This window comes from Tilletiopsis washingtonensis, assembly GCF_003144115.1.
Source record: "Tilletiopsis washingtonensis strain MCA 4186 unplaced genomic scaffold FA09scaffold_3, whole genome shotgun sequence".
Lineage (NCBI taxonomy): Eukaryota > Fungi > Basidiomycota > Exobasidiomycetes > Entylomatales > Tilletiopsis > Tilletiopsis washingtonensis.
Genome location: NW_020312000.1, coordinates 700,451 through 724,897, shown reverse-complemented (window position 1 = coordinate 724,897; position 24,447 = coordinate 700,451). Strand labels below are relative to the sequence as shown.

General features: G+C 67.1%; 8 protein-coding genes across 8 annotated transcripts; 3 read left to right on the top strand and 5 right to left on the bottom strand.

Moving 5' to 3' along the window:
* The first annotated feature begins 92 nt into the window (after window positions 1-92).
* Window positions 93-5,508, top strand: FA09DRAFT_189887 (hypothetical protein). The gene is made up of 3 exons (XM_025739385.1): window positions 93-474; window positions 532-4,991; window positions 5,053-5,508. Exons 1-3 carry the CDS (start codon window positions 189-191, stop codon window positions 5,218-5,220), a joined length of 4,914 nt encoding a protein of 1,637 aa, XP_025600822.1. The 5' UTR covers window positions 93-188; the 3' UTR covers window positions 5,221-5,508.
* A 273-nt stretch (window positions 5,509-5,781) lies between these two features.
* On the bottom strand, window positions 5,782-7,388 carry FA09DRAFT_327960 (hypothetical protein). The gene is made up of 6 exons (XM_025741598.1): window positions 7,167-7,388; window positions 6,999-7,094; window positions 6,895-6,942; window positions 6,494-6,838; window positions 6,075-6,439; window positions 5,782-6,016 (listed from the first exon to the last, which is right to left on the bottom strand). Exons 1-6 carry the CDS (start codon window positions 7,343-7,345, stop codon window positions 5,796-5,798), a joined length of 1,254 nt encoding a protein of 417 aa, XP_025600821.1. The 5' UTR covers window positions 7,346-7,388; the 3' UTR covers window positions 5,782-5,795.
* A 136-nt stretch (window positions 7,389-7,524) lies between these two features.
* Window positions 7,525-8,860, bottom strand: FA09DRAFT_327959 (hypothetical protein). Its single transcript, XM_025741597.1, has 6 exons — window positions 8,820-8,860; window positions 8,638-8,765; window positions 8,429-8,584; window positions 7,864-8,374; window positions 7,691-7,809; window positions 7,525-7,627 (listed from the first exon to the last, which is right to left on the bottom strand). Exons 1-6 carry the CDS (start codon window positions 8,840-8,842, stop codon window positions 7,575-7,577), a joined length of 990 nt encoding a protein of 329 aa, XP_025600820.1. The 5' UTR covers window positions 8,843-8,860; the 3' UTR covers window positions 7,525-7,574.
* Window positions 8,861-9,101: 241 nt separating this feature from the next.
* On the bottom strand, window positions 9,102-11,271 carry FA09DRAFT_327958 (putative cytochrome P450 monooxygenase/Phenylacetate hydroxylase). The gene is made up of 9 exons (XM_025741596.1): window positions 11,019-11,271; window positions 10,776-10,946; window positions 10,593-10,719; window positions 10,456-10,543; window positions 10,308-10,403; window positions 9,835-10,252; window positions 9,672-9,780; window positions 9,423-9,616; window positions 9,102-9,360 (listed from the first exon to the last, which is right to left on the bottom strand). Exons 1-9 carry the CDS (start codon window positions 11,175-11,177, stop codon window positions 9,118-9,120), a joined length of 1,605 nt encoding a protein of 534 aa, XP_025600819.1. The 5' UTR covers window positions 11,178-11,271; the 3' UTR covers window positions 9,102-9,117.
* Window positions 11,272-11,757: 486 nt separating this feature from the next.
* On the top strand, window positions 11,758-13,842 carry FA09DRAFT_354513 (Homogentisate 1,2-dioxygenase; the record flags this gene model as incomplete). The annotated part of the gene is made up of 7 exons (XM_025744842.1): window positions 11,758-11,940; window positions 11,994-12,429; window positions 12,478-12,641; window positions 12,693-12,929; window positions 12,983-13,085; window positions 13,139-13,277; window positions 13,335-13,842. 7 exons carry the CDS (start codon window positions 11,758-11,760, stop codon window positions 13,414-13,416), a joined length of 1,344 nt encoding a protein of 447 aa, XP_025600818.1. The 3' UTR covers window positions 13,417-13,842.
* FA09DRAFT_327956 (putative tyrosine-protein phosphatase OCA1) lies at window positions 13,394-14,632 on the bottom strand. Its single transcript, XM_025741595.1, has 3 exons — window positions 14,435-14,632; window positions 13,961-14,240; window positions 13,394-13,900 (listed from the first exon to the last, which is right to left on the bottom strand). The coding sequence occupies exons 1-3, from the start codon at window positions 14,578-14,580 to the stop codon at window positions 13,850-13,852; spliced, it is 477 nt and encodes a 158-aa protein (XP_025600817.1). The 5' UTR covers window positions 14,581-14,632; the 3' UTR covers window positions 13,394-13,849.
* A 201-nt stretch (window positions 14,633-14,833) lies between these two features.
* Window positions 14,834-15,982, top strand: FA09DRAFT_327955 (hypothetical protein). Its single transcript, XM_025741594.1, has 3 exons — window positions 14,834-15,167; window positions 15,246-15,495; window positions 15,591-15,982. Exons 1-3 carry the CDS (start codon window positions 14,886-14,888, stop codon window positions 15,944-15,946), a joined length of 888 nt encoding a protein of 295 aa, XP_025600816.1. The 5' UTR covers window positions 14,834-14,885; the 3' UTR covers window positions 15,947-15,982.
* A 6-nt stretch (window positions 15,983-15,988) lies between these two features.
* On the bottom strand, window positions 15,989-24,094 carry FA09DRAFT_327954 (PP2C-domain-containing protein). Its single transcript, XM_025741593.1, has 5 exons — window positions 23,228-24,094; window positions 22,855-23,131; window positions 20,890-22,799; window positions 20,679-20,832; window positions 15,989-20,619 (listed from the first exon to the last, which is right to left on the bottom strand). The coding sequence occupies exons 1-5, from the start codon at window positions 23,777-23,779 to the stop codon at window positions 16,232-16,234; spliced, it is 7,281 nt and encodes a 2,426-aa protein (XP_025600815.1). The 5' UTR covers window positions 23,780-24,094; the 3' UTR covers window positions 15,989-16,231.
* Window positions 24,095-24,447: the final 353 nt, after the last annotated feature.

Below are 24,447 nucleotides of genomic sequence, written 5' to 3'. Positions count from 1 at the left end.
CCGGCCGGCCGCGCGCACCTTTTCCGTGCGGGACCCTCACCGCCTCTTCGCGCCGCGTCGTCTGCGCGTGGAGGCGGCCTTCCCTTCCTACTCCATCATCCGCCCACGGCCCGTCCCGCTTCTCCGTCTCGTGCTCCTGTCTCACCGAGCCACTTCGCTCGTCCGCCGCCGTGCCTGCGTCTCAGGCCATGCGCGCAGCCCTGTCGCTCGGCGCTCTCGCCGCAGCGTCGTTCCGCGCAGCACATCCGCGGCCCGCCCTCTTCGCGCCGGCGAGCAGGGCGGCGTCTCTCTGCCAGATTCGCAGCGTCGCTGCCAGTGCCTCTTCGCGAGACGCAGTGCCGCATGCCGGCCCCTCGCACGTCGAAGGGCCGTCGCACACTGAAGCTTTGCCACCGAGCGTGCTCAGTGCTGCGCCACGGCCAGATGCCGAGGCGTCTCGAGTCGGGCAGACGAAGAGCTCCTTGTTCGAGCCAGGTGAGTCGTGCTCGAGCGCTCGGTTCTGCGCGCGCTTGAGCTTACTCTTCGTACTAGCGCCGCGGAATCCTGTCGGCGTGCAGCTCCTCTCTCGTCCGCTGCATCGGCAGATCTTCCCTGCAGGGTCAGCCGAGGTGCCCGAGGTCACCTCGGATGCACTGTCACTGTGCCGCTCGCATCTCGCCACACATGGCCTCGAGCCCGCGCAAGCATCAGTGCTGCCAGAGACGGGCTTCGAACTACCTCCACTGCAGGGCAAAGACCTGGGCGAGCACTTCTGGAATGTCGGCCGCGAGGTCGCGCAGCCGTGGCTCGGCATGGCCCATACACTAGCTGCGAGCGAGCTGCCCTTGATGCCGCAGGGCATAGCTTCCGGCGACGTCTCTGCTCAGAAGCACGACGACGGGCTCGACGTGTCCGACTGGCTCGCACTTGACCCGCACCTACGCGACGAGGTGCATGTGCAGACGCCGCACTGGCTTCGGAGGCCCGGCTGGACGCGCTACCCTCTGCTGCGCTCTGCAGACGGGACTGCGTCCGCGCTGGGAACTGGCGAGCCCGTCGAGTACCCGCTGGAGTCCGACGGCTCGCTCGTGTTCGACGTTGAGACGATGGTGCAGTCGAGCCACTTTGCTGTGATGGCCACTGCGGCGTCCTCAGGCGCGTGGTACGCCTGGCTGAGCCCATGGCTCCTTGGCGAGGGCGAGGGCCACGACCGCGTCGACCATCTCATTCCCTTCGGCCCGGCGCACGAGGAGGCAGGCGCGAGCCTTCGTCCAGCTCGGCTGCTCATTGGCCACAACATCGGCTACGACCGCGCGCGCATCCGCGACGAGTATTCGTTGACCCGCGGCCCGATCCGCTTTCTGGACACGATGGCGCTCCATGTCGCCACGCGCGGCATCAGCAGCCCGCAGCGGCCCGCGTGGATGAAGCACGCCAAGGCGCGCGCCGCGAAGCGCACTGCGCAGCGTGCCGAAGCCGACCGCATCGAGAAGCTGCAGCGCGAGTCGTTCGCCAAGCTCTTCGGCGAGACGGCAGACGAGGATGATCTGGCTGCCATCACGTTTCCGGAAGAGTCTGCGGAGGACGATGCTGTGGCGCATGCTGCGGCCTCCGAAGAGGCTGCTGACGCCCGCGCGAACGACCTCTGGCTCGACCTGACGTCCAAGAACTCGCTGGCCGACGTGGCGGAGCTGCATTGCGGCATTCACATGTCCAAGCAGCTGCGCAATGTTTTCGTCGAGGCCACCTCGCGCCAAGAGATCCTGGACGAGCTTGAGCCGCTGCTCCACTACTGTGCCCGCGATGTGGAGGTCACCCACGCCGTGTTCCGCAAGGTGTGGCCCGCCTTCGTCGAGCACTGCCCTCATCCTGCGACAGCCGCCGGCGTCCTTGGCCTGGGCAACGCCATTCTGCCAGTGGACGACGAGTGGCTTGACTACCAAACGCGGAGCGAGGCGAAGTACCGCGAGGCACACGACGAGGTGTCGCGCTGTCTCCTCGAGCTTGCCGAAACCCTGCGCGCTGACGGCACGTCTGGTGTGACATGGGACGACGCAATGCTCGCGGCATCCTCGCGTGCCCGTCTGCTCGAGGCAGGCACGCTGCCGGCAGCCGAGCGCTTCGAGGTCGAGCGCAATGAGCGCGAACGACCCAAGATGCCGTGGGAGAGCAACTCCTGGTCGGCGCAGCTCGACTGGACACCCAAGCGACCCAAGGCGCCACGTCCCTCTGCACGCGAAGATGCGGACGAGGTGCCGCCTGGCTTCCGGCGCGTGCCGCAGTGGTACAAGGCCGGCGTGCTGGCCAAGAGCGCCAAGCTCGGCGCCCGCAGCTCGCTCACGCCTGCGCTGCTGCAGCTGCAGCTGGACGGCGGAGCGATCTTCAAGGATGGCGACAGCGGCTGGATTCTGCGACGGCCGGGCGCCGAAGACGAGCTGCTAGGCCAAAGTCCGCTGTCGCAGACAATCCTGCTGAAGAAGCAGCGCTGGGCCGAGATGGAGAGCGGCGCCGGAGCTGCGGGTCAGGAGGTGCTGCGCGGCCTCCGCAGCGGCGCTGCAGACAACGACATGGTGCGAGATCTGCTGTCCCAGCAGGCAGACTCGCTCGTGCGCGCCTGGGCCGACACACCGGAGGGGTGCAGTGGGCAGGCACCATCAGACGCGCATCCCGCGCTGCAAGGCCTCGACTGGACCGCCGTCGAGGTCCGCGAAGAGCTCGACCAGACCGCCACCGGCACGGCGCCCAAGGACTCGTGGTGGCCGAAGTGGTACTGGGACATGGTCAAGTCGGGCACGTGCGAGGTCGAGGTGACGATCCGCAGCAAGATCGCGCCGCTGCTGCTGCACATCAGCTGGCAGGGCTGTCCGCTGTACCACAGCCGCGAGCACGGCTGGGTGTTCCGCCACGACTCCGCGCTCCTGCCGAGCTTCACCACGCGGCAGAAGGCAGTGGCATTCACACACGAAGCCGACGCGGCACTGCGCCATGATCTCGAGACGCACCCGTCAGCCACTTTCTACAAAGTGCCGCACGCAGCGGGCGACGACTCCAACGTCGGCAGCCCTTTCAGCAAAGGCTTCGTGCCCTTCTTCGAGCAGGACACGCTGCGCAGCGAACATCCTGACGAGACCAGCAAGGCCGCCGCTCGCGCTGCGCTGGCGATGAATGCGCAGTGCAGCTACTGGATCGGCGTGCGTGACCGCGTAGCCAAGCAGATGGTGGTCTGGGACGGCGAGGGCGGCGCGAAGATGGGCATCGATGCCGGCGCCAGCGGAGCACGCCAGGACGACGAGGCCGAGAAGCTCAGGCGCAAGGGCCTCATCCTGCCGCCCGTCATCACGATGGGCACAGTGACGCGCCGCGCCATCGAGAAGACGTGGCTGACGGCGTCGAATGCGAAGGCCAACCGCGTCGGCTCGGAGCTCAAGGCGATGGTCAAAGCCCCGCCGGGCTGGTCCATCGTGGGCGCCGATGTCGACAGCGAGGAGCTATGGATCTGCAGTGTGATGGGCGATGCTCAATTCGGCATCCATGGTGCCACCGCGGTCGGATGGATGACGCTGGAAGGCACCAAGGCCAACGGCACCGACCTGCACAGCAAGACGGCCAGCATTCTCGGCACCAGCCGGAACCAGGCGAAGGTGTTCAACTACTCGCGCATCTACGGCGCTGGTATCCGTCACGCGACGCAGCTGCTGCTGAAGGCCGACCCGTCGATGGCAGCCGAAGAGGCGACGAAGCTGGCGAAGGACCTCTACGCCAAGACCAAGGGCAGCAATACGCACAAGACCGACTACTTTGGACGGCGCTTCTGGTTCGGCGGCACCGAGAGCTTCGTGTTCAACAAGCTCGAGGAGGTGGCCATCAGCGAGAATCCACGCACGCCGGCCCTCGACTGCGGCATTACCGCCGCGCTCTCGAAGCAGCACCTGCCGAAGGCGCAGGGCAACTCGGGTCGCGGCGCCGACGACTTCATGCCGAGCCGCATCAACTGGGTCGTGCAGTCGAGCGGCGTCGACTATCTGCATCTGCTGGTCGTCTCGATGGATCACCTCTGCCAGCGTTACGGCATTGCCGCTCGCTTCATGCTCAGCGTGCACGACGAGGTGCGCTACCTCGCGCGCGACGAGGACGCTCATCGCGCCGCGCTCGCACTGCAGATTGCCAACCTCTGGACGCGCTCGATGTTTGCCTTCAAGCTCGAGATGGATGATCTGCCGCAGTCTGTCGCATTCTTTGCACAGGTCGACCTGGACAAGGTGCTGCGCAAGGAGGCTGATGACCCGTGTGTCACGCCTAGCCAGCCGCGTCCCATCCCGCTGGGCTCCGCTCTGAACATCGAGCAGACGCTTGAGAAGACTGGCGGCTCCCTCTCTGCCGGTGACGCGCTGTCGCACGCACCGCTCCCGACGCCAGCGCCTGCAGATGCCGACCCGGCCCTCAGCTCCTCGGCCTACCCGCCGTATGTCCCGTCGGACCAGAAGCACCGCTGCGTCGGGCAGCGAGGCACGCTCTTCCTTCAGGCTCAAGCCGCCGAGGACATCAACGAGGTCCGCGTGCTTGAGCGGCGCGCCTCTGACGCTCGTCACGAGGCTTGGCAGGACCAGCAAGCCAAGGGCGCTTCTAAGCGTGGCGCCAAGTCTCCGCCTCGCCGCAGTGCCCCGCCCAAGACCAACCGGCGGCCGCGTGTGGCGCGTCCGCAGACGTCAGTGCCCACGGCTGCGTTCTCGACGTCTGCACGCGCGTCACGGCCAGCCTCTGAGTCGCCGCTGCCCGAGGCGATCCAGTCGATCGTTGCGGCCTTCCCGGCTCGGCCGGCGCGCCTGCGCAAGCCCTTCTTTCGCCTGCCATCGCACGCTCACATGATACGCTGGCAGCTGTACCGCCCGCTGCTGCGTGCCTGCCCGCCGGAACTGCCTGAGTTTGCCGCCATGGTCCGCGGCCTCACACGCGCCAAGCGGCGTTGCACCAGCCCGGCGCAGACACAGGCGCTCATCGACCGTGGCCAAGAGGTGAGTCACTGCGGGGGCAGTTGTGCCTGTCAGCATGCTGATTCTTATTCCCGTGCCGCAGCTGCTCGCTCTGTTCGCCCGCGCACGCGACGGCGATGCCGAGGCACAAGCAGAGATGGAGCGCCAGCATGCCGTGCTCGCCGAGAAGCGTCAGCGTCTCCGATGGGGAAGCGCGGAGGCCCGATACTTCGTGAGCACGCTTGCCGACCCCTATCTGCGCCGTCACTGATCAGCTCCCGCAGCGCTCTCTGAACCTGCCGCGCGTGCCGCACCACTCGGGCGCGCTGCTCCCGCCCACAATCTACAACCCGCCGCTGCCGCGCTACAAGCCTGTGCAGCCGCCGGGCATCACGATGATGATCTTCCGGCGGCGCATCGCTCGGGCGCGCCGCATGCAGAAGTCGGTCGATCTGAACGAGACGCTCAAGGCGATCACGATGGAGGCGGATGTCTTCAAACAGTGCGGCGCTGGTGGTGCGGCGCCCGTCTTGCACAGGGAGCTCTTCCAATGGGGTGAGTGCAGCTCTTGCCTGCGGTGTGACGCTGTCTCACGCCAGACTGCCTTTCAGCCGCGCCGTTCAAGGAGCATAACGCTCGCTACTCCGCCGCCTACCAACGCGAGCTGGCGCGCTCGCGCATGGTGTTCGACGACAAGACGCTCGTGCTGGCCAAGCGGGCACGCCGGGCGAAGCACCGCGCACACCTGAAGCGCAAGTTCGCGCGCACACAGGCAGAGCGCGAGCGCATGCGTGCTGGCGGCCCGACTGCTGCGAGCCAGGGGTGAAATGCATGCATGCTCTGCCATTAGAAGACCTCGTACATGTCCTCCTCGTCCTCATCATCGTCGTCAGCAGGCGGTGCTGCAGCCGCTGGCGGTGTGGTGCGCGCCTTCTTGCCGTTTGCCTGCTGCTCAGTGTCGCCATCTTCTCGCGGCCGCTTTGTGCTGGGCACAGCGACCTCCTCGAACTCCTCCTCGTCATCCTCATCCTCAGCTCCGTTCTGCAGCGACGCATACTGCGCGTAGTCTGTCGCAGAAGAGCGTTGAGCGTGCGATCTAGCGCGTGACTTGCGCGCACCACTCACAATCTGCCGCGGTCTGCTGCTCTGCCTTGGCCGTCTCTTCTGCATCGGCTTCGGCCAGCTGCTGCTCTCGTAGACTGCTGCGCCCGAGGCCGGTCGACTCGCCGCTGACTGTGCTCTTCTGCAGCCACTCGGGCAAGGCGTTCTGCGCACGCTTGGCTTCGGCGTCGGCGCGCTCCTTGGCCCGCCGTGCTGCCTCGACGGCCGGATCTGCCGAAGAGAGGTCGACCTGCAAGGCTGGGATGGGCATCGCGCCGCCCGTCGCAATCGCGATGTCGGAAGAGGGCAGGGCAGACGACGTGGGCCGCGCCGCAGCCTCGCTCTTCCACGTAGCGCCATGCTCTTCGATCCACGCCGTCACATCCGTGCTGCGGCGTGATCTCAGCCGGGCGTCGAGTGGACCACGAGCTCAATGGACTCACGGCGGCAAGACGATGTCGTCCACGTCCTTCAGCGCCTGCAGAATGCCGCCGCACTGCTCGTTGAAGCGGCGCATGCGGTCGCGGCCCCGCCGCACGTCCTCCGCATCCTCATTGTCTTCCAGCTCGGCGCCACAGCCCGGCGTGTCGCAGATGAGCGCCATGCCGGTGGGGTCGAGCAGGTGCGCCACATCGAGCGTCGCGAAGCGCTTGGCACAGCGCGGGCAGACGAAGCCACGCGTGTCGAGCTCGGCACGCAGCGCACCCTCGATGGTGCGCCGCATGTGCAGCAGGCGCCACTTGAGCACGTTGAGCAGCGAGGCGTAGTCGATGTAGTAGTACGAGCGTCTATGCGCATGCCAGCTCAGAGCGGCTCGTCTGCTCCACCAGCAATGGACACTCACGGGAACATGCGGCCACTGACGCCCTCCTTCATCTCGTTACGACGGTGTCTGTGCAAGCCTGCGCTCAGCCGCCGCAGTCACGCACGCCAAGTCTCTCTGCTCACGCGCAGAGGATGCGGTCCTCGAGCAGCTTGCTGCACATGGCGCTGGCCTCCTTGATGTTGGTGCCGAGCAGCCCTGCCAGCGCATCTGCCGGCACGCTGCAGCACGCCGAGGTGCATCAGCGAGCAGCCAAGGGCGCACAGAGAGCAGCCGCAGCCGCGGCGACGCACACCTGGAAGCGCACCATGCGGTCGATGACGATGATGTGCCGGTCCTCGTAGAACTGGCGCACGACGCGCTGCACGAGCAGGCGGATGGCCGCCATGTCCTCGCGCGTCGCGATGTGCACGCCTGCGCCGCCAGCAGCGCCGGCAGCCGAGGAGCCGGCGGCGGACTGAGCGTGCGACATGGCGACGGTGCAGGGCGAGGCAGGCGCGGCGCGTGGGAGGTGGTGGTGAGAGCGAGAGGCGGCAGCGGCAGATGCCGCGCGCGACATGTGGAGATGCACACCGCGCTACGGCGCCAGCCAGCGATGCACACGACAGCCAGAAGCACACCGCAGCAGCACACCAAGCACAGACCAGAGCAGACTGAGCACATCGCATGCTTGCACAGTACAGGCCCACAGGCATGCCGCGTCACAGCTTCGCCTGCTCCTTCGGCACCCGCACATCGAAGAAAGCGCGCGGGACTGTCAGGCGTTGGCGGTCAGCAGGCGAGCGCACGCCTGCATCACACCTCGTTCAGCACTCACAGTGCACCAGCACGGGACCGCGCTTGCCGTCGACCCGCAGCGTGATGCGCCGGTCAGACAGGGCCAGCAGGGCACCGCGCTGCGGCACGCGGCCCGAGTCGCGCGGCGTCACCTCGACGCTGCAGGGGGGCGCAGTGAGCACAGACCGAGGAGCGGGCAGCGGCAGCACTCACACATCGCCCTTCTGGAGGCCTGTTGGGTCCGATGCACTGACGCCGGCTGCGTCCTGCACCTTCTGCACGGCAGCTGCGCCGGCCTTTGCGATAGCATCGGCCGCGTCGCTGCTGCTGATGCGTGGCGGCTTGCCGCTGCGGCACGAGTTGACGTAGCCGTCGACGGCGGTGAGCCAGGCGAGCACCTTTGGGTAGGGGCCGTTGCCATCCAGCGGCAGCAGCTCCGGCACGGCTTTCAGGCCCGTGCGCAGCCAGTGCAGCGCAAATGCGGCGCCGAGATCGAGGTACTGCGGCGTCTCGGTACCCATCAGGTACTGCGACGCCGACTCGGAGAGCATCGTCTCGAGGCTGGCGAGGTGCGTGAGCAGCTGCGACTTGGACAGCGCCGGCGACGCCTTGCCGATCGGCGCTGCGGCAAAGCCCTTGCGGTCCTCAATGAACTCCTTGGACAGCGCCTGGAGCGGAATGAGGCCTGCGGCGAGCATGAAGACCTCGCGGTCCGACCAGTGCGCTGCGTGGCCAATGGATCAGCAGGCGCCGGAGGGGCGCAGTGGGTGCGACGCACCAACGAGACGCTTCTGCAGCGTGCCGTGCACGGCGAACAGGCTCTTGCCGTGCCCCTGCCTGCCGCCGAAGCGGGCATCGAGCTCCTCAATGGCGATGCTCGTGTCGCAGTACACCTCGCCGTCGATGGCCATCACCGGGATGCGGCGGTACGTGACTGCGCCAAAGCCAGGTCAGCGAAGGCGCAGCCAGTGATCCGGGCACACGCACTGCCGAGCTCTTCGCTGAGCATGGGCCGCGGCATCACGGGCGGCGTGGCGCAGATGGCATGCTCGACGCGCAGCACGGCCAGCACGCTGAGCAGCTTCTGGTAGAACGGCGAGGCGTTGTAGCCGTAGCTGCGGCGCGCTGGGTGAGCACACGCGGCGCACCGCGATGCAGGCCTGCCTCACACGATGACCTGTGGCTTCGACATGATGGCCTGTTTTGCGCTGGCTTGAATGAGGACGTGGAGAAGAAGCGCGGAGGGCGAGAGGGCCGCTTCCCCGCACACGCTCGGCGTCCCGGGCCGGCAAACGCGCCGCTGCCGAGCCGGAGTGCGCGCCCAAGCAGGCTGCGCACCCTGCCTCAGCTCCACGACACTCTCCGCGATGCTTGCACACTCCTCACGCCCGCTGCATCTCTCTCATCATTGGCGCCAGCCGCAGCGTTGGATCACGATTATCACATTTCTCCGTCTGACTGCCCAGCTCATGCCGCCGCCGCCTCCTTCTCCACGGCCGTCGAGCCGGCGCCAATGCCGGCGGCCATGGCGTGCTCGGCCTTGGTCTTCTCCTCCTCGAGGAAGCTGCGGATGGAGCTGAGGTTGCGCGGCTCGAAGCGCACCTTGAACGGCTTGGGCGCCGAGCTCAGGCCGCGCGGGTTGGCGCACGCCGTCGCCGGGTCGATGTCGTAGTCCTCCTCGCCGGGCAGGATGCGGAAGAAGTAGATGAGCTGCGCAGTGAGGGGTGTCAGCAGTGTGGCAGTAGCAGCACTGTGAGTATGCGCAGCCTCACCTTGGAGAAGGCAATGTACAGCTCGCGCTCGGCAAGGAAGACGCCGGCGCACATGCGGCGGCCCGCGCCGAAGCTGTAGTGGCTCTGCACGCTCTGCTCCTTGGCGTCGAGGAAGCGCTCGGGCCGGAAGACGTCGACGTCGTTGTAGCGCGCCTCGTCGTGGTGGATGGCCCATGCGTTCAGGAACACGGTCGCTGCGGCGGCAAGGGTCAGTGTGGCGTAGAGAGAAGAGGCAGTGCCGGCACGCACTGTTGTCGGGGATGTGCACGCCGCGGTACGTCGAGTCGCCGAGCGTGGCGCGCGGCAGGCTGAGCTTGAGCACGGAGAAGAAGCGCGAGCACTCCTTGTGCAGCGCCGTCTGCGGGCTATGCGTCAGTGCTCTGCCGGCGCATGCGCTCTCGCGGCAACTCACGATGTACGGCACGTCCTCGGTCAGCGAGTCGGGAATGCCGCCGTGGTAGACATCATTGATCGCCGCGAGCGCCTTCTCCTGGATCTCCGGGTGCTTGGCCAGGTATCCGACGCTCCAGACAAACGTGTTGGCCAGCGTGTCGAGGCCAGCCGACACCATGCTGAGGTTGATCGAGGACAGCTCGGCATCGTTGATCTTGGCCTCGGGGTCCTTGAGGATGTTGCCGCAGATGCATGCGATGTCCGTCTTCTTCGCGATGCGTGCCTTGAGGTCATCGAGGAGCAGCTTCATGTACTTGTCGCGCCGCACGCGTGTGCTGGCGCCCGCCGATGCCGTGCCGGCTGCGTTCCAGGGCAGGTGACGCAGCAATGGCACGTAGTCGCTCATCTGCCCCGACACTGAACGGAAGTTGGCCACTCTGCAACGTCGTGGTGAGCCCAGGCAGCAAGCAGCGAAGCGAGAGGCATGCTCACTGTGTCTCCACCTCGACGATCTCCTTGAGCAGCGAGTCACCGACCTGGTCAAGCCGCGAGCCATAGTTGACGACGAGTGAGACGTTGAGAGCATACCTGCCATGGCCGTTAGCGCCTAGCCGATCATCTGGCTGCGGATGCTGCTCACCGCTGGAAGTAGGCGTACGGGTCGATGCTCTGACTGCCGTCCTCGCCGTCCTTGCACACGTCCTCAACCAGCGAGAGCGTCTCGCGATCTGCACCACATCAGCTGCGCCCAGCGTGTGTGATCCAGGCGCTGCTCACCGATGATGGGTACGTATGACTGCACGGCCGGCCGGTTGAGCGCCGTGGCGGCGGCCTTGCGCTTGCGCTTGCAGCTGTCGTCCCACGGCGACGTGCCGATGGTGAAGCCGGCTGTGCTGCTCACGACCTGCGCTGTGCGTCAGAGCGACGCTCCTGCACTGCAGATCTCTGACCGCTACGCACCTTGTGGAAGGCATTGAAGAGCGGGCGCGAGATGTATGTGCTGCCCTGGTCGTTGAAGAGCTCCTTGGACGCCGCGGCCGTGTTGACAACAACGACCTCGCGCTCGCCGAGGCGCACCTTGAACACGGGGCCGTACTTGCGCGACCATGCGAGGTACGTCTGTGCATGGTCCTGCCGAGAGACATATGAGCGGACCGTCCTCTCACCGGATCAACGTCCTTGCCAGCGGCACCGCCTGCTCACCTCGCCCAGCTGCAGCAGACTGCCGAAGACCGGCCACGGCACGGGCCCGGGCAGGTGGATGCGGCCGCGTGCGTAGTGCAGGTAGTGCAGCACCGCCACGGCCAGCAGTGCGGCACCGACGAGGGGCGCCAGCGAGAGGTCGAGCGCAGCGGCTGTCATGGTGCTGCGTGGGCGAGAGGGATGAGTGATGAGGAAGCAAGGGCGACGCTGGCTCGGCGTCGAGGACGAGGTGCGCGTCTCGCGGCGGGACCACCCAGCAGGTCGTCTGCCATTGCCAAGGCAGGGCAGCTTGACAGCAAGCTTGCTGTCTGCGGCTTCTGCTGCTTGCTGCTTCTGCAGATGAAGCTCTTGGGCGCAGCAGGCACGCGCCGTCGGGCAACTGCTTTCTCCGGCCGGTTTTGCCGAGTGCGGGGAAGCGGTTCGGATCGCCCGATCACGGCAGGTGCTTTCTCCGTGCTTTGCTGCTGCGTGCTGGCGCCTTCGAGCTTGCGGAGCTTAAGCCTGTTGGTGGCTGTCTGCTGCAGCTGCTTTCGCCGGTCGGCGCCTCGTCCGTGAGGCCCGTACGGTGGAGTACCAGATCGCTGCAGGTCATGCCGCACGACGTAAACGGCACAACCACCTCGAGTCGTGAGCCTCGGCAGCGACGGCCGGACGCTCGGACCGCCCGGACGACAGCTCACCACCTCGCTCCCACGCGCGTGCGCCCGCTGTTCAGCTCTCACCACCATCATCCGCAAGCATGCCCGAGCTGCAGTACCACCGCGGCTTCGGCAACCACGTCAACAGCGAGGCCATCGCCGGCGCGCTGCCCGCCAACGGCAACACGCCGCAGCGCCCGCCGTACGGCCTCTATGCCGAGCAGCTCAGCGGCACGGCCTTCACGGCGCCGCGCGCGCACAACCAGCGCTCGTGGCTGTACCGGGTGCGTGGGCTGCGCTGTGGATGGCGTGAGGCTGCTGACACCTGCTGCTGCAGATCCGGCCGTCGGTGATGCACGAGCCCTTTGCGCCCTACTCGCCGCCGCGCGTCGTCGCCTCCTTCCATGCCCACAGCCCCGAGATCGAGGCGACGCCGCAGCAGCTGCGCTGGGACCCGCTCGAGCTGCCCAACGCCGCGGCGCTCGACTTTGTCGACGGCATGGCCACGCTCGCCGGCGCCGGCGACAGCCAGACCAAGGACGGCCTCGCCGTGCACGTCTACTGCTGCGGCCAGAGCATGCATCGCAAGGCCTTCTACAACTCCGACGGCGACATGCTCATCGTGCCGCAGCAGGGCGCGCTGCGCATCCGCACCGAGTTCGGCACGCTCGACGTGCCGCCGCTCTTCATCTGCGTCGTGCAGCGCGGCATCAAGTTCTCGGTCGACGTGGTGGGGCTCGAGGAGGGCGCCTTTGCGCGCGGCTACATCTGCGGTATGTGGAGCTCCCGCGGCTGCAGTGCGCTTGACTGACGCTGCGCAGAGGTGTTCAAGGGGCACTTTGAGCTGCCCGAGCTGGGCCCCATCGGCGCCAACGGCCTCGCCGACGTCAAGGACTTCCAGACGCCCGTCGCCGCGTACGAGGACGTCGACGAGGAGTGGACGGTGGTGAACAAGTTCATGTCGGGCTACTGGCAGTACAAGCAGGTGAGGCGAGCCTTGCCGCTGCCCACCAACACCGCGCTCATCCTACCACAGGGCCACTCGCCGTTCGACGTGGTCGCGTACTCGGGCAACTACGTGCCGTACCGCTACAACCTCGTCAACTTCAACACGATGGGCTCCATCTCCTACGGCCACCCGGACCCGTCGATCTTCACCGTGCTCACATGTCCGAGCGACACGCCCGGCACCGCGATCGCCGACTTTGTCATCTTCCCGCCGCGCTGGCTCGTCGCCGAGGACACGTTCCGCCCGCCGTACTTCCACCGCAACGTGAGCGAGGCCTGTACAGCCGAGCCCGACCTGCTGACTGACGCCTGCTGCAGTGCATGAGCGAGCTCATGGTCAATCTCGCGGGCGTGTACGACGCCAAGGAGTCGCTCAAGGGCGGCGGCTTCGTGCCGGGCGGCGCCTCGCTGCACTCCATGAGTCAGTGTCTCGCGGTTGCCCACGCTCCGCCTCTCCGCTGACATCTGGCACAGACGCCGCACACGGCCCCGACGCCGAGACGCACAAGAAGGCGAGCGCAGCCGAGCTCAAGCCCATGAAGGTCGGCGAGGGCAGCATGGCCATCATGTTCGAGAGCGCCTACCAGCTCGCCACGACGCGCTGGGCCGTGCTGTGAGTTGCGCAGAATCGAGGGGGTCCGCGCTCCTGCTGACAGGCCTTCTACTGCAGCGAGTCGGGCAAGGTGCAGTCAGACTACTGGAAGGCGTGGGCCGGGCTGGAGAAGCACTTCAAGCCGCCGTCATCAGCATGATGCGCACAGGCGCGTAATGTACACGTGTATTGTCGCTCCACCCTCGCGAAGCAGCTTGCGAACATCGTCGTCTTGCGCCATTGCTTGGATCCGAAGAATGAGGGCAAGCGGCTTTCGAGCCGCGCAGATCGCGGCTGAAAGCACGCTGCTCTCTTCGTCGAGACTTAGCAACGGCGAAGGAGAAGGTGTTCAGGAGCTGACAAGCGCAAGTCGGACGATGGCGAAGCTCTTCCTCGGTCTCAAGATGCAGTGCACGACCGCAGCGCGCGAGCTCGGGCGCCGCACCTGCGTGAAAGCCACTGCTGCGGCACAGAGAATAGCAGCTCCGTGTGCAGCGCGCCTCGTGTGGCAGAGGATGTGCGAGAGCGAGCTGCTGGGTATCGAGGAAGAGCAGACGATCTTCCTTGGTCGGGTATAGTGCGGCGGAGCATGCTCAAACGCCGCGCGGTATTGAGACGAGGTCGATGTCCCAGAGCTCAAGGAACTGCGGCCGCCGCATGGTCAGATGAACGCCGCTCATGCGTGTCTTGGCTGCGCGACTCACCTGCTCGTCCATGACGCGCACCTTCTGGCCCGTGTAGCGGCGGTACTCCTCGAGGATGGCGCTGAGGCACCAGCGCTGCAGCTTGCGCAGGCAGCCAATGACGGTGCCAGTGCGGTGCCGGCCCATGTTGCACATCACGAGCACGGGGTAGGTGCTGGGCTGCACGAGCAGATGCAGCGCCTGCAGCACGATGTCCTCGGTGATCGGGTCCCACGCGTTGGTGCTGTAGAGCACGCCGAGGTGGTGCACCGTGATCGAATGCGAGGCGCAGAAGTCGAGACTGCAAGCAGGCGTCAGCAGCTGCAGAGGCACTTGCAGCAGTGCGGACACGCAGCGATCGAGCCGGCCCGAGGACAAGTAGACCTCTGCTCGTCTCCAACTTGACCGCAGCCGCGGAACGTATGCCCTCCACGAAGCGCACGTGTCGCTCGAACCAGCGCCCACCAGTGTTACACTCTCGTCCATGCGACTCACAAGGCACCATCGGGCTCCTCGGGCGCGAGCCACACGACGCTGGTGAGGCCGAGCGTCTCCAAGAAGGGAAAGTTGAGCAGGTCGGGCGCGCCGGAGCGGTAGAGCGACTCCTCGACAAGGCCGAAGTTGGGCGGCGGCACGAGCATGACGCACGCGCAGAGGCCGGTGCGAGGCCAGGAGGAGCGGTGGTGCTGGTGCGGAGGCAAGGATGGACGACGTCGAGGCGCACGGACTGGAGGGAGCGGAGCAGCTCGTCGGCGCTGGCGCTCCCACGCTGGGCGTCACGTGGCAGCGACTGCCTCCACACTGCACCCCGCTCGGTGCGGAGTCAGCTGCCCGATGCACGAGCTCCCCAGGGACCAGGCATCTCTCCTCACTACCACATCAACGCAGGCCTCGCACGCACTCGGGTCGCCACTCCGCATCTTCAGCCCCGCTCGCTCAGCTCACAATGTCGCAGTGGCAGCAGCAGCGCGCGCAGCCCGCGCCCGCCTCGCCCTGGGCTGCCGAGACGTCCGCCGCACCGCCAGCGACAATGGCAGACCCGTACGCGGCGGGCGATGGCAGCGGCAGCAGTAGCAGCGGCGGCGATGGCTTCGGCTCCGAGCCGGCGCAGCGCGGCGCGCTGCCTGGACGCCTGGGGCGCTCGCAGGCCGTCGCGCTCAAGGACCTGCGCGCCGACGAGGTCGAGTTCATCCAGCGCGCGGCCATGAAGATGAATGTCATCCGCTGGGTGAGTCGCTGCGCAGCGCTGACGCTAGCGTATGTATTTGTCCAGGAGATACTCACGCTGTGCTGTCCTGCCTTCCAGAGCAGCTTTCTGATCGGCGGAGGTCTTGCCTTCCGCTTCGCACGCCGCCGCAACCCGCCGCTCAGCATCCTGGCCACCCTCGCCGCCACGACGATGGCCGGCTTCGGCGGCGTGTTCGCAGCCATGCCGCTCATCGTCTACACGGCACGCAACGACTTGGCGCGCGTCAAGGACCCCGAGCACCTCAAGCGCGTCATGCAGAGCGCCGCAAGCGAAATCCGCGGCGGACGCCCGGGCCAGAAGGCAAGCTGTGAGTGGCCGCAGCGTGTAGAGACAGTTGTGCGGCGTGTATGGAGCCGCATCGCAGTCGTGCTCGCTGTGCTCACTGACGCTCCTATTCTCCAGCGTCGAGCTCCGCGGACCCACCCACTGGCTTTGTCTATGAAGACCTGCCCGCGCCGGGCGGTAACCCGATGTCAGATGGCTTCGTGCAGGACGGCACCGCGGGCGGCGGGAAGAGCCGCTGGGAGCAGCTGCGAGAGGGTGGCGCAGCGTCCGCAAGCTCGGCTGCAGCGCAGATGGGTAGCAGATCGTCGGAGCGCACACCTTCGCCGATGCAGCTGCAACAGCAGCCGCAGCCGTCGCTTGGCCGGACAGGCGCACAGGGTAGCGCTGGCTCGTCGTACGTCGAGCTCGAGCGCGAGCGCTTCCGCCAGGAGTTCGAGCGCGGCGAGCAGAAGGAGCGGAGAGGCCTCATCTGAGCAGAGCAAATGCACAAACATCACACACACAGGCGGGAGATGATACTGTAGTCGGGACTTTCATTGCGCGCGTCGAGTCGTGAGGGAGCAGGATGTGTGCAAGTAGAGTAGGAGGCAGGAGGCGCGTGCAGCAAGAGGCATGGGAAAGGAAGGAAAAGCAACGGACATGCGGCAAGGAAGGGCAGGGAACACTTTGCAAATGAGGTGACTGTTGTAAAAGCGCACTCGGGCGCGCGGCGTGCCGTATCGTGACGGTGGCAGATGGTGAAATGGAGGCACAGGCCGCTATGGCGGCGGCAGGAAGAGGGCGTTGAGGCGCAGCAGGTCGAGGTTGCCAAAGGCACCCGAGGCGGTGAGGTGGCGCAGTGTGAGCGTCGAGAGGGCGTTGACGATGCGCGAGGTGAGCTGCTGCAGGATGCCGGCGAGCTCGGCGTCGGGCGCGTCGTCGCGGATGGCGTAGATGAGCAGCTCGGGCCGCAGGGCGAGGTGCATCTCGACGGCCTTGCGCCGCGCCGGCACGGGCTGCAGGCTCGACATGGGCCGCTGCTCCATCGCGACGACGAGCTCGGCGGCCGCAGACCCAGGCGCTGGACCGCCGAGCGAGGCGCCCGGCACGAGGCCGTTGTTGGGCGTCGTCAGGCCCGAGCCGGGCAGTGGAGCACCGAGCGACGAGCCCGTGATGCTCATGGCGGTGCCGCCAGCGTTGGCGGCCGAGACTATTGCCTCCTCGACGCCGGGGAAGAGCTCGCCGTTGGAGAGCGCCTCGAGGCGCAGGCACAGCATGCCGAGCTGCTTGATCTCGTTGATGTCCAGTAGCTGGATCATCGGCTCGAAGACCTGCGGCGCAGGCGCGTCGGGCTTGGCCGCCAGGCGCCCGCTGAGCTGCTTAGGGTAGACGAGCTCAAGCATTTCGGGCGTCTCGAGGCCCTTGAGGCGCCGCTCGCCGACCGACGAGATGCCGAAGCCCATGCGCCGCAGCAGCACGACGTCGCGCGCGACGTTGGGGTGCAGCAAGCGCAGTGCGTCCTCGTCGGCGTTGCTCTCGCCGCCAGCGCCCTCGGCGCCCTCCCCCTCGTCAGTGCCGAAAGAGCCCAGCAGCGCCGTGAGCTCCTGGATGACGTCGCGGCTCGCCATGATCTGGCCGCCGTCGGCCGCGCTGCTGATACGTGCGGCACGGTTGACCATCGGGCCGAAGTAGTCCATGCGGCGAGTGATGGGATCCGCCTCGCACACCGGGAAGCCCCAGTGGATGCCCATGCGCACAGAGAGGCCGCGGTAGATGAGCTCGCCCTCCGAGTCGTACACCTCCTTGCCGTCCTCGCACTCGAGCAGCTCCTGCGGCCAGTCCTCGCGCAGCAGCTGGATCTGCACGGTGAAGCACCACAGCAGCGCGGCAGTGACGGACGGGAACGAGACCATGAACGCGTCGCCTTCCGTCTTGACCTCGTAGCCGCCGATGGTGCGCAGCTGGCGTCGCAGCAGGTAGTTGTGCAGACGCATGGCGGACTGCATGCCGCCGTTGGTCTCCCACAGCGCCGTCGAGTTCTTGATGTCAGTAAAGACCAGCGCGACCTGGCCGATGGGCGGCGCTACCTCGCGCTCGAGGCGCGCCAGCGTGCGGTCGCCAGGCAGGTCCTCGCGCACGCCGCGCATGCGGCTGCCCTTCTTGAAGGCGTCCATCATTGGGTCGAACGGCATCGCGTCGTGGCGCTGCTGGCGGTTGTAGAACAGCTCGCCGACGGCGACGACCATCACCATGATGCTCTCCTCGGCGCCGTAGCTGATGGCAAAGTCGCGCAGCTTCTGCGCAGCGATCATGACGTCGTCGCGCTCCATGCGCGCGATGTCGACGGCCGTCTGGTAGGAAATGTGGTCCCACAGCGTGCGGTTGGCCAGAATGACGAACTCGTCCGAGTCGAGCAGCGCAATGGTCGTGACGGCCGGTGCAGCGTTGACGATCGACGAAAGGTGATAGTAGCCGAACGAGCGCGAGACGTCGAGCTTGTCGTTGACGTGGCCGCGCAGCGAGACCCAGCCCTCGGCAGAGCGGATGCGCTGCGTCTCGTCGCGGTCGAAGGGCTCGTGCTTGGTGCTGACGAGCTGCGCGCTGCCGTTGCGCGAGAGCACAGCGAGGGCGTCTCCCACATTGGCGATGTGCAGCGTCCGATCGACGACGTAGGCAAGCACGCCAGACGCACCGGCCCGCCACTGGCTCAGGTGCGTCGACTCGGCAATGGCCGGCGCATCGGCGCGGCGCTCGTCGAGAGCCGCGATGTTGCGCGCCTCGGCCACCTTCTTGGCCCGGTCGGCGAGGAGCAGGTCGGCGTAGTCCTTCTCGAGACGCAGGAACGCGCGTCGCAAGATGTCCGGCACCTGCTCCGGCTCTGGCGACTCGTCGTCCGCGACACCGGCGTGGTGCTTGACCTCGTACTGGACACGGTAGTGCGCCCACTGCGCCAGGTGATGCGCGAGGCGGCTGCTGACCTTCGTGCCGTGGTGACGGCCGGCGAAGAGGCCGAAGAGCCCCTCATTCTCGTGCGTGCGGAACTTGGGCACGAGCGCATCGACGATGCTCAGGTTCTCGTTCTTGCCGAGCGCATCGGCAATGCCGTACGACATGCCGTTGATGTGCGACTCGGACGAGCGCACGCGGCGGTCCTCGTTGCCGTCGGGCATCTCCTCGAGGCGCAGCGTGACGGTGACGTCCATGAGACCGAGCACGCGCAGGTTCGTCATGCGGTGGAAGTCGGCTGCCGCCGCGTCGTAGCGCCGGCTGCGTCCGTGCTGGCCGCCGCCGCCGCCACCCTTGATCTCGAGGCGCTTGTTGCCCGAGAGGTTGAGGTAGCGCAGCGCCGGGCTCGAGTTCCAGTTCCAGTCGTACTGCTGGTTCGTGATGTTGTACTTGAGCGTGTTGTTGCCGACGTCGAGGTTGGCGAGGCGGCGCATCTCCTTGAGCTCGGCGGGCAGCGTCTGCAGCTTGTTGGCGTTGAGATGCAGCACGCGCACGTCCTTGAGGCGCGGCAGGTCGTCGGCCGGGATGCTGCTCAGGTTGTTGCCGCTGAGGTAGAGCTCGGTGAGCTGCGCGAACTTGGACAGGCTGCCGTTGGGAATCTCGTAGATCTCGTTGAACGACAGGTTCAGGACCTCGAGCTCGGTCAGCAGGCCGAGCACGCCGAAGATGTCGTCCGTGAGGCGGTTGTCCGCAATGCGCAGCTTCTTGAGCGTCAGCGCCATCGGCGGCGCAGATCGCGGGCCAGTCGGCGTGACCGGTGCGCCCGCGCCGTTGGGGTGCGGGCCGAGCGACGAGGTCGAGCCCTTGCGCCCTGGATCACCTCCAGCCGAGGCGACGCTCTGGCGCAGCGCCGACTCGGCCGCTGCTGCGCCACAAAGCGGCGGAGCGGGGAACGACTCGAGCAGGTTCGAGCTGACGTTGATGGACGACAGCGAGGAGCACAGCCAGATGGTGCTTGGGAGCGCCTTGAGGTTGTTGTTGTGCAGATGCAGGCGCCGCAGCTTGCCCAGCTTGCCCAGTGTCTCAGGCAGCGAGGCGAGCAGGTTGCTGGTGCACGACAGGAAGTCGAGCTGGCTCAGCTCGCCGATCGAGTCGGGCAGCGACACGAACTGGTTGCGGTCGAGGATGAGCGTCTGCAGCGACGGCAGGTGCTGGAACACTGCCTCTTCGAGCTTGGACATGTTCGACGAGGACAGATTCAGCGATGTCAGCGCGCCGGGCTCGAGCGCGCTGAGCGTGGCGCGGCTGAGCGGGTTGTGGCCGATGTCGAGGCTGCGCAGCTGCTGGCCGACAGCAGCGTCGAGCGTCTTGAGCGAATTGTGCTCGCACTGCAGGACTTGCAGCCGCGGCAGCGAGAAGAGCACCGACACGTCCTGCAGCACGTTGCGCCGCACGTCGACCGTCTGCAGGTTGACCAGCTTGCCGACGGAGCTCGGCAGGGTCTCGAGCGAGTTGCCGACGAGCACCAGGCGCTCGAGGCGCGTGAGGTTGCCGATTTCCTCGGGCAGCGCCGAGATGGCATTGAAGGACACGTCGAGCTCGACCAGCGACACGACCTCGCAGAGCACCGTCGGGAACACCTCGAAGCGGTTGTTCGAGATGTTGAGATAGCGCAGCGTCTGGATGCGCGCAAAGTAGCTCGGCAGCTCCATGAGGCGGTTGTTCTGCACCTTGAGCGACGTCAGGTGCGCCATCTCGTCGAGCGCGATATGGCTCAGCTCGGGGATTCGGTTGTCCGACACGTCGAGGTGCGTCAGCGTCTCGCTCTGGCGCACGCTGCCGGGAATGCGCTTCAGCGCGAGGTGCGAGAGGCGCAGCGTGTGCAGACTCGTGCAGAGCTGCACAAAGTCGAGCGGCAGGTCGGACATCGGGTTGCCCGACAGGTCGAGACTGCCGATCCAGTCGGCGTGCCGGTACAGGAAGATCGGCACCATCTCGAGGTTGTAGTTCTTCAGGTCGAGCAAGCGGAAGCGGTCCGCCGTGTTGCCGAACGACTCGGAGTCAAACTTTGTCACACTGTCCGGCCGGTAGACGAATTTGAGCAGGTAGGACAGGTCCTCGGCGCCGAGCTCCTCGAGCGTGTCGTCTTCAGTGTAGCCGGCCTGCACCATGCGGCGCCGCTGCAGCAGCGCCGGCTTCTCGCCCTCTCCAAGCGGACGCTCTGCAGACGCGAGATGTCAGCGGCCAGCGCCGTCACCGCGAGTCGCCATGTCAGCTCACCGTGCCCCTTGTCCGTGACAAACAGGCGGAACGCGCCGGAGCCGCCGACTGGCCACTTGCGCATCATGACTGTACGCAGCTCGGCCGTCGTGGCATACAGCGAAATGGCGACAGTCGCGTGCGTGCCGTCTTGCTTGTAGATGCGCATGATGTGCTGAGGATAGGAGGTCAGCGAGAGATTGCAGGGACTCCGTCAGCACCAGGTGCTCACAGGACGCGCCACCTGCTGGCTCTGCACGGTGCTCGGACGCTTGATGATGCCGCGAACGGAGCGCGCGGCCAGGTCGTCCTCAGTCAGAGCCGCGGGCAGACCGACGATGGGCGAGCCGATGGACCGGCCGCCCATCGAGCCAGCCGTGTTCGGACGAGCGCTGGCCTTGTGGCGCAGGGGACGATGCAGACCCAGCTTGCCTGCGGCCGCAGCTGCAGCTCCGCCAGCGGCTGCCAGCGCAGCGCCGCCGCGCGAGCTCGGTCTCGCAGAGGAGTGCACGCTTGCGGGCGTCGAGGGCGTGGGCAGCGGGCCAGGCGCTGGGTCTGTCTCCTCTTCGTGCGCGTGCATGTCGTCTCTCGACGGATGTGCGCCTGCAAACGAGCTCTCGTGCGTGCTCGACGAGTAGCTCGAGATGTTGGAGTCGTGCGTGCCTCTACGCGCTGCGAGCACGGTGTGGGCGATGCCGCTCTCGAGCGACGGCGAGCGGGGCGAGCGCATGCCGGTCGGCGTGCCTGCTGCAGTGCCGCTCGTCGCGCCCGAGCCCCGGCGGTCCACGGGGCGCGTCAGGCCAGTGGCTTGAGCATTGTCTGCGTTGTCGTCGTCGGACGCGCCTTCGCCGTCTTCGTCGCGCAGATAGTCCCTGAGCCCGTCCGGTTGCACCGCCCACGAGTCGGGCGCCATCCACGTGGATGCCGCCTGGCTCGTGCTGCTTGCACTTGACTTGCGCGCAGCGAGAATCTCGCCGCCGCGCACTTCGCCGTCGAGCGGCGGCGGGAAGCGGTACGTCGGATCTGCGAGCCCACTGCGCGTCCATGTGCCCGTCGGCTGACCCTCCACCGAGCCCTCCTTCCGCATGAGAGGCAAATGCGTGAGAGACGTCTTCGGCGACACGCCAGAGTAGCCAGACGTCTGCGACAGCGACGAGGTGGCGCTGTCCTTGCGCAGCTCGCGCACGCTGCTGCTAGTCGACGACGCTCGCTGCGTCGATGCGCCAGAGTCGTCCGGCGCAAAGTCCGAGCTCTGCCGCGGAGACGAGTAGGGTCCCAGAGCAGGCGAGCTGCTGCCAGGCGACAGGCCGTCGCTCTTCTGCTGGCGCGACGCAAGGTGCTGCTGCGCCTCCGCTGCTGTAATGCGCCGCAGCCCAGGCTGCTGGGTGACGTTGATCTGCGCTGCTCGCGGGTGCTGCGGCGCCATGGTGAAGCTGCCATTGGCGAGCGGCGAAGGCGTCGAGCCGAGGCGCCGCAGAGTCTGTGGCCTGCTCTGCGGGAGCTCTGCCACCGGCGGCGCCGGCGAGCTCGAGCCGTTTCGCGATCTGGCTGACTGCATGCGTGACAGCGCGGAGAAGGACGTGGAGCGCCTGCGCCCGTTCTGCAGCGACGCGGCATCGCCGGCACTGTCGGGTCGCTCGTCTGCCTGCGAGGAGCCATCGTTTGAGGCATTTGGAATGGAGCGTTGGCGCATGGACGTGTCGACAATGTCGTCGATGTGCTCGAAGTTCATGTCAAGGCTCAGCTCGACGTCTCCGCTAGTAGCGAACGGCGTGCCGAGTCCGGATCCGTCCCCCTCGCCAGTCCAGTCGTCACGGTTGCGGCTGCGATCGCGGTCGCGCGTCCTCGGACGCCGGAGTCCGCGTCTCGGCGCTTTCTCCTTGGGCGTCGTGGCGGAGCCGCCGCTGCCACCTGTCGCACGCAGACCAGACGGCGTGACCTGCCCTGTCGTCTCGAGCTCTGCCAGCTCATCCTCGACGCTGACGGCTGTCACCTCTGACCCTCTGGCCGAGCGCGGCGGGAAGATGGACCCGACTGCGGGCGTCGGCGGCAGCGTCGGAGCGCGCGGCAGCGTTCCAGAGGAGCCCATGCCCATGCGCTGGTCTTGGTATACGCGCACCGACGGCGGACTGGAGCTTGGCACTGCAGAGCCACGCGTGAGTACGCAGTGAGCGCTGTATGAACGGACGGGACTCACACTCCATCGGGTCACGCAGCGCCGCAGAGCTCTTCTTGCGCAAAAAGTGGAAAGGATTGCGGCTCTTGCGGGAACTCAGCGGCGTGACGGCACCACTGGTGGAGAAGGCGAGACTCGTAGACGATGCAGTGGCCGGCAACTGCTGCGCGACAGCGAAGTTGCTTGGGCTGCGAAGCCCGGGCGGCGTCACTGGTCGCAGCGACAGCGTGGACTGCGATGCGCTGCTGGCCACGCCGCTCGTCGAGCTGCTCGGCAGGCGGTAGGATCCGGTCGTTGGCTGCGATTCGATTTCGTGTGAGCCTCTCGCGCAACGAGTACACAGGTAGAAGCGAGAAGGCTGCGCTTCACACGCCGCGCCCCAGCTCAGACTCACTGTTCGGGCGTGCCGCGAGTACGAGTCCTGCGACTCTTCGTCCTGGAACAGCCATGGCATGATGGCCTGGTGCTTCGCCGAGTCGGCGCGCTCGGTCTGCGCAATCGCCTCGGTGACAATGCCGCCCTCCTCACGCGGCGGCCTTGGCGCCCAGGAGATGCTGCCGCCATCGCCGGGCGACAGAGTCTCCTCCTCGCGGCCTGCATCGCTGATGCGCCCATTGCGCCCGGCACGAAAGTCGCTGCCGGCGCGCGACTTGTGGTGGCGCAGACCGGGCGACGAGGGCGGCGAGCCCTGCACAACGGCCACGTCGCTGAAGTCGATCTCGTGCGTCGAGAGGCTCGGCAGGCCCTCGGCCAGGCGCCGCGCATAGCGGCTGCCCGTCTGGCTCGGCCCGGCAAACGGCGGTGGTGGCCGCGGCGCAGAATCACGCCGCGGCAGAGACACGTTCTTGCCGGGCGCGCCGCTGCCACTGCTGCTGCTGCTGCCGGCGCCGTTCGTCAGGCCCAGGCCGCTGACATCGTCTGCCGGCGGCGCGGAGACGGTCGCCATGGCGGAGGCGGGTGAGGCAGGGCCTCAGAGACAGGCGCCTGGCTGTACGCGCGGGTGCCAGACGTGACGGCGACAGTGAGGAGCGGATGGACGGCACTGGCGGCGGCGCGTGCGCGTCGACGGGGCCAGCGAGGAGGTGGATGTTCGCAGAGCACGGCTCGCAGCGGCGGCAGCTTGCACGTGTATGGCAGAGCGCTGCAGCGCAGAGAGCGGTGTCGCGCAACGCTGCTGCTGCCTGCTCTGCCGCGACTGATCGGGCACGAGCTGGCGATAGGAGGGGCCGGCCAGGCGGGGAGAGTGGATGATGACGACGAGAGAGGGGTGCAGAGTGCGCGCGAAGCAGCGGCGTGCAGGTGCCGTCGGGCAGTCGCCGCCTCACCCGCGCGGCGGCGCGAGGCACGGCAGCAGCACCCAGCACAGCAGCAGCAGAGGCGCGCGCCGGCGCACACGGCAGAGGCGGCAGCGCCAGCGCTAGCGCCCGCACGCCGCGCGCGTGTTGGCGCGGCGTGCGTGCCACGACGGCGAGCTGCCTCACCGCTCGCGACAGCAGCAGAAGCACACACAACGGAGACGCTGCTGCATCGGCGAGCTCGCTCTCTGTCCCTCAGTGCAGCACTCGCGACGGTGTGGCGACGCCAGATCGGCCATCACGCTCGTACGCCCGTGGT

Bases quoted from the DNA above. Each gene is read 5' to 3' on its own strand.
- FA09DRAFT_189887 (XM_025739385.1), top strand. From the start codon at position 189: ATGCGCGCAGCCCTGTCGCTCGGCGCTCTCGCCGCAGCGTCGTTCCGC. The intron at 475-531 runs GTGAGTCGTGCT...TCTTCGTACTAG, and splicing joins GAGCTCCTTGTTCGAGCCAG to CGCCGCGGAATCCTGTCGGC. The intron at 4,992-5,052 runs GTGAGTCACTGC...CCCGTGCCGCAG, and splicing joins TCATCGACCGTGGCCAAGAG to CTGCTCGCTCTGTTCGCCCG.
- FA09DRAFT_327960 (XM_025741598.1), bottom strand. From the start codon at position 7,345: ATGTCGCACGCTCAGTCCGCCGCCGGCTCCTCGGCTGCCGGCGCTGCT. The intron at 7,095-7,166 runs GTGCGTCGCCGC...GGCGTGCTGCAG, and splicing joins CGCATGGTGCGCTTCCAGGT to CGTGCCGGCAGATGCGCTGG. The intron at 6,440-6,493 runs GTGAGTCCATTG...ATCACGCCGCAG, and splicing joins GACGACATCGTCTTGCCGCC to CACGGATGTGACGGCGTGGA.
- FA09DRAFT_327959 (XM_025741597.1), bottom strand. From the start codon at position 8,842: ATGTCGAAGCCACAGGTCATCGT. The intron at 8,585-8,637 runs GTGCGTGTGCCC...GCTTTGGCGCAG, and splicing joins GCTCAGCGAAGAGCTCGGCA to TCACGTACCGCCGCATCCCG. The intron at 8,375-8,428 runs GTGCGTCGCACC...TTGGCCACGCAG, and splicing joins GCTGCAGAAGCGTCTCGTTG to CGCACTGGTCGGACCGCGAG.
- FA09DRAFT_327958 (XM_025741596.1), bottom strand. From the start codon at position 11,177: ATGACAGCCGCTGCGCTCGACCTCTCGCTGGCGCCCCTCGTCGGTGCC. The intron at 10,947-11,018 runs GTGAGCAGGCGG...GTCTCTCGGCAG, and splicing joins GTCTGCTGCAGCTGGGCGAG to GACCATGCACAGACGTACCT. The intron at 9,781-9,834 runs GTGAGTTGCCGC...CATAGCCCGCAG, and splicing joins CCGAGGACGTGCCGTACATC to ACGGCGCTGCACAAGGAGTG.
- FA09DRAFT_327956 (XM_025741595.1), bottom strand. From the start codon at position 14,580: ATGCTCGTGCCGCCGCCCAACTTCGGCCTTGTCGAGGAGTCGCTCTAC. The intron at 14,241-14,434 runs GTGAGTCGCATG...GCCTGCTTGCAG, and splicing joins GAGGAGCCCGATGGTGCCTT to TCTCGACTTCTGCGCCTCGC. The intron at 13,901-13,960 runs GTGAGTCGCGCA...CGGCGGCCGCAG, and splicing joins TGCGCGTCATGGACGAGCAG to TTCCTTGAGCTCTGGGACAT.
- FA09DRAFT_327955 (XM_025741594.1), top strand. From the start codon at position 14,886: ATGTCGCAGTGGCAGCAGCAGCGCGCGCAGCCCGCGCCCGCCTCGCCC. The intron at 15,168-15,245 runs GTGAGTCGCTGC...CCTGCCTTCCAG, and splicing joins AGATGAATGTCATCCGCTGG to AGCAGCTTTCTGATCGGCGG. The intron at 15,496-15,590 runs GTGAGTGGCCGC...CCTATTCTCCAG, and splicing joins CCCGGGCCAGAAGGCAAGCT to CGTCGAGCTCCGCGGACCCA.
- FA09DRAFT_327954 (XM_025741593.1), bottom strand. From the start codon at position 23,779: ATGGCGACCGTCTCCGCGCCGCCGGCAGACGATGTCAGCGGCCTGGGC. The intron at 23,132-23,227 runs GTGAGTCTGAGC...ATCGAATCGCAG, and splicing joins ACTCGCGGCACGCCCGAACA to CCAACGACCGGATCCTACCG. The intron at 20,620-20,678 runs GTGAGCTGACAT...TCGCGTCTGCAG, and splicing joins TGTCACGGACAAGGGGCACG to AGCGTCCGCTTGGAGAGGGC.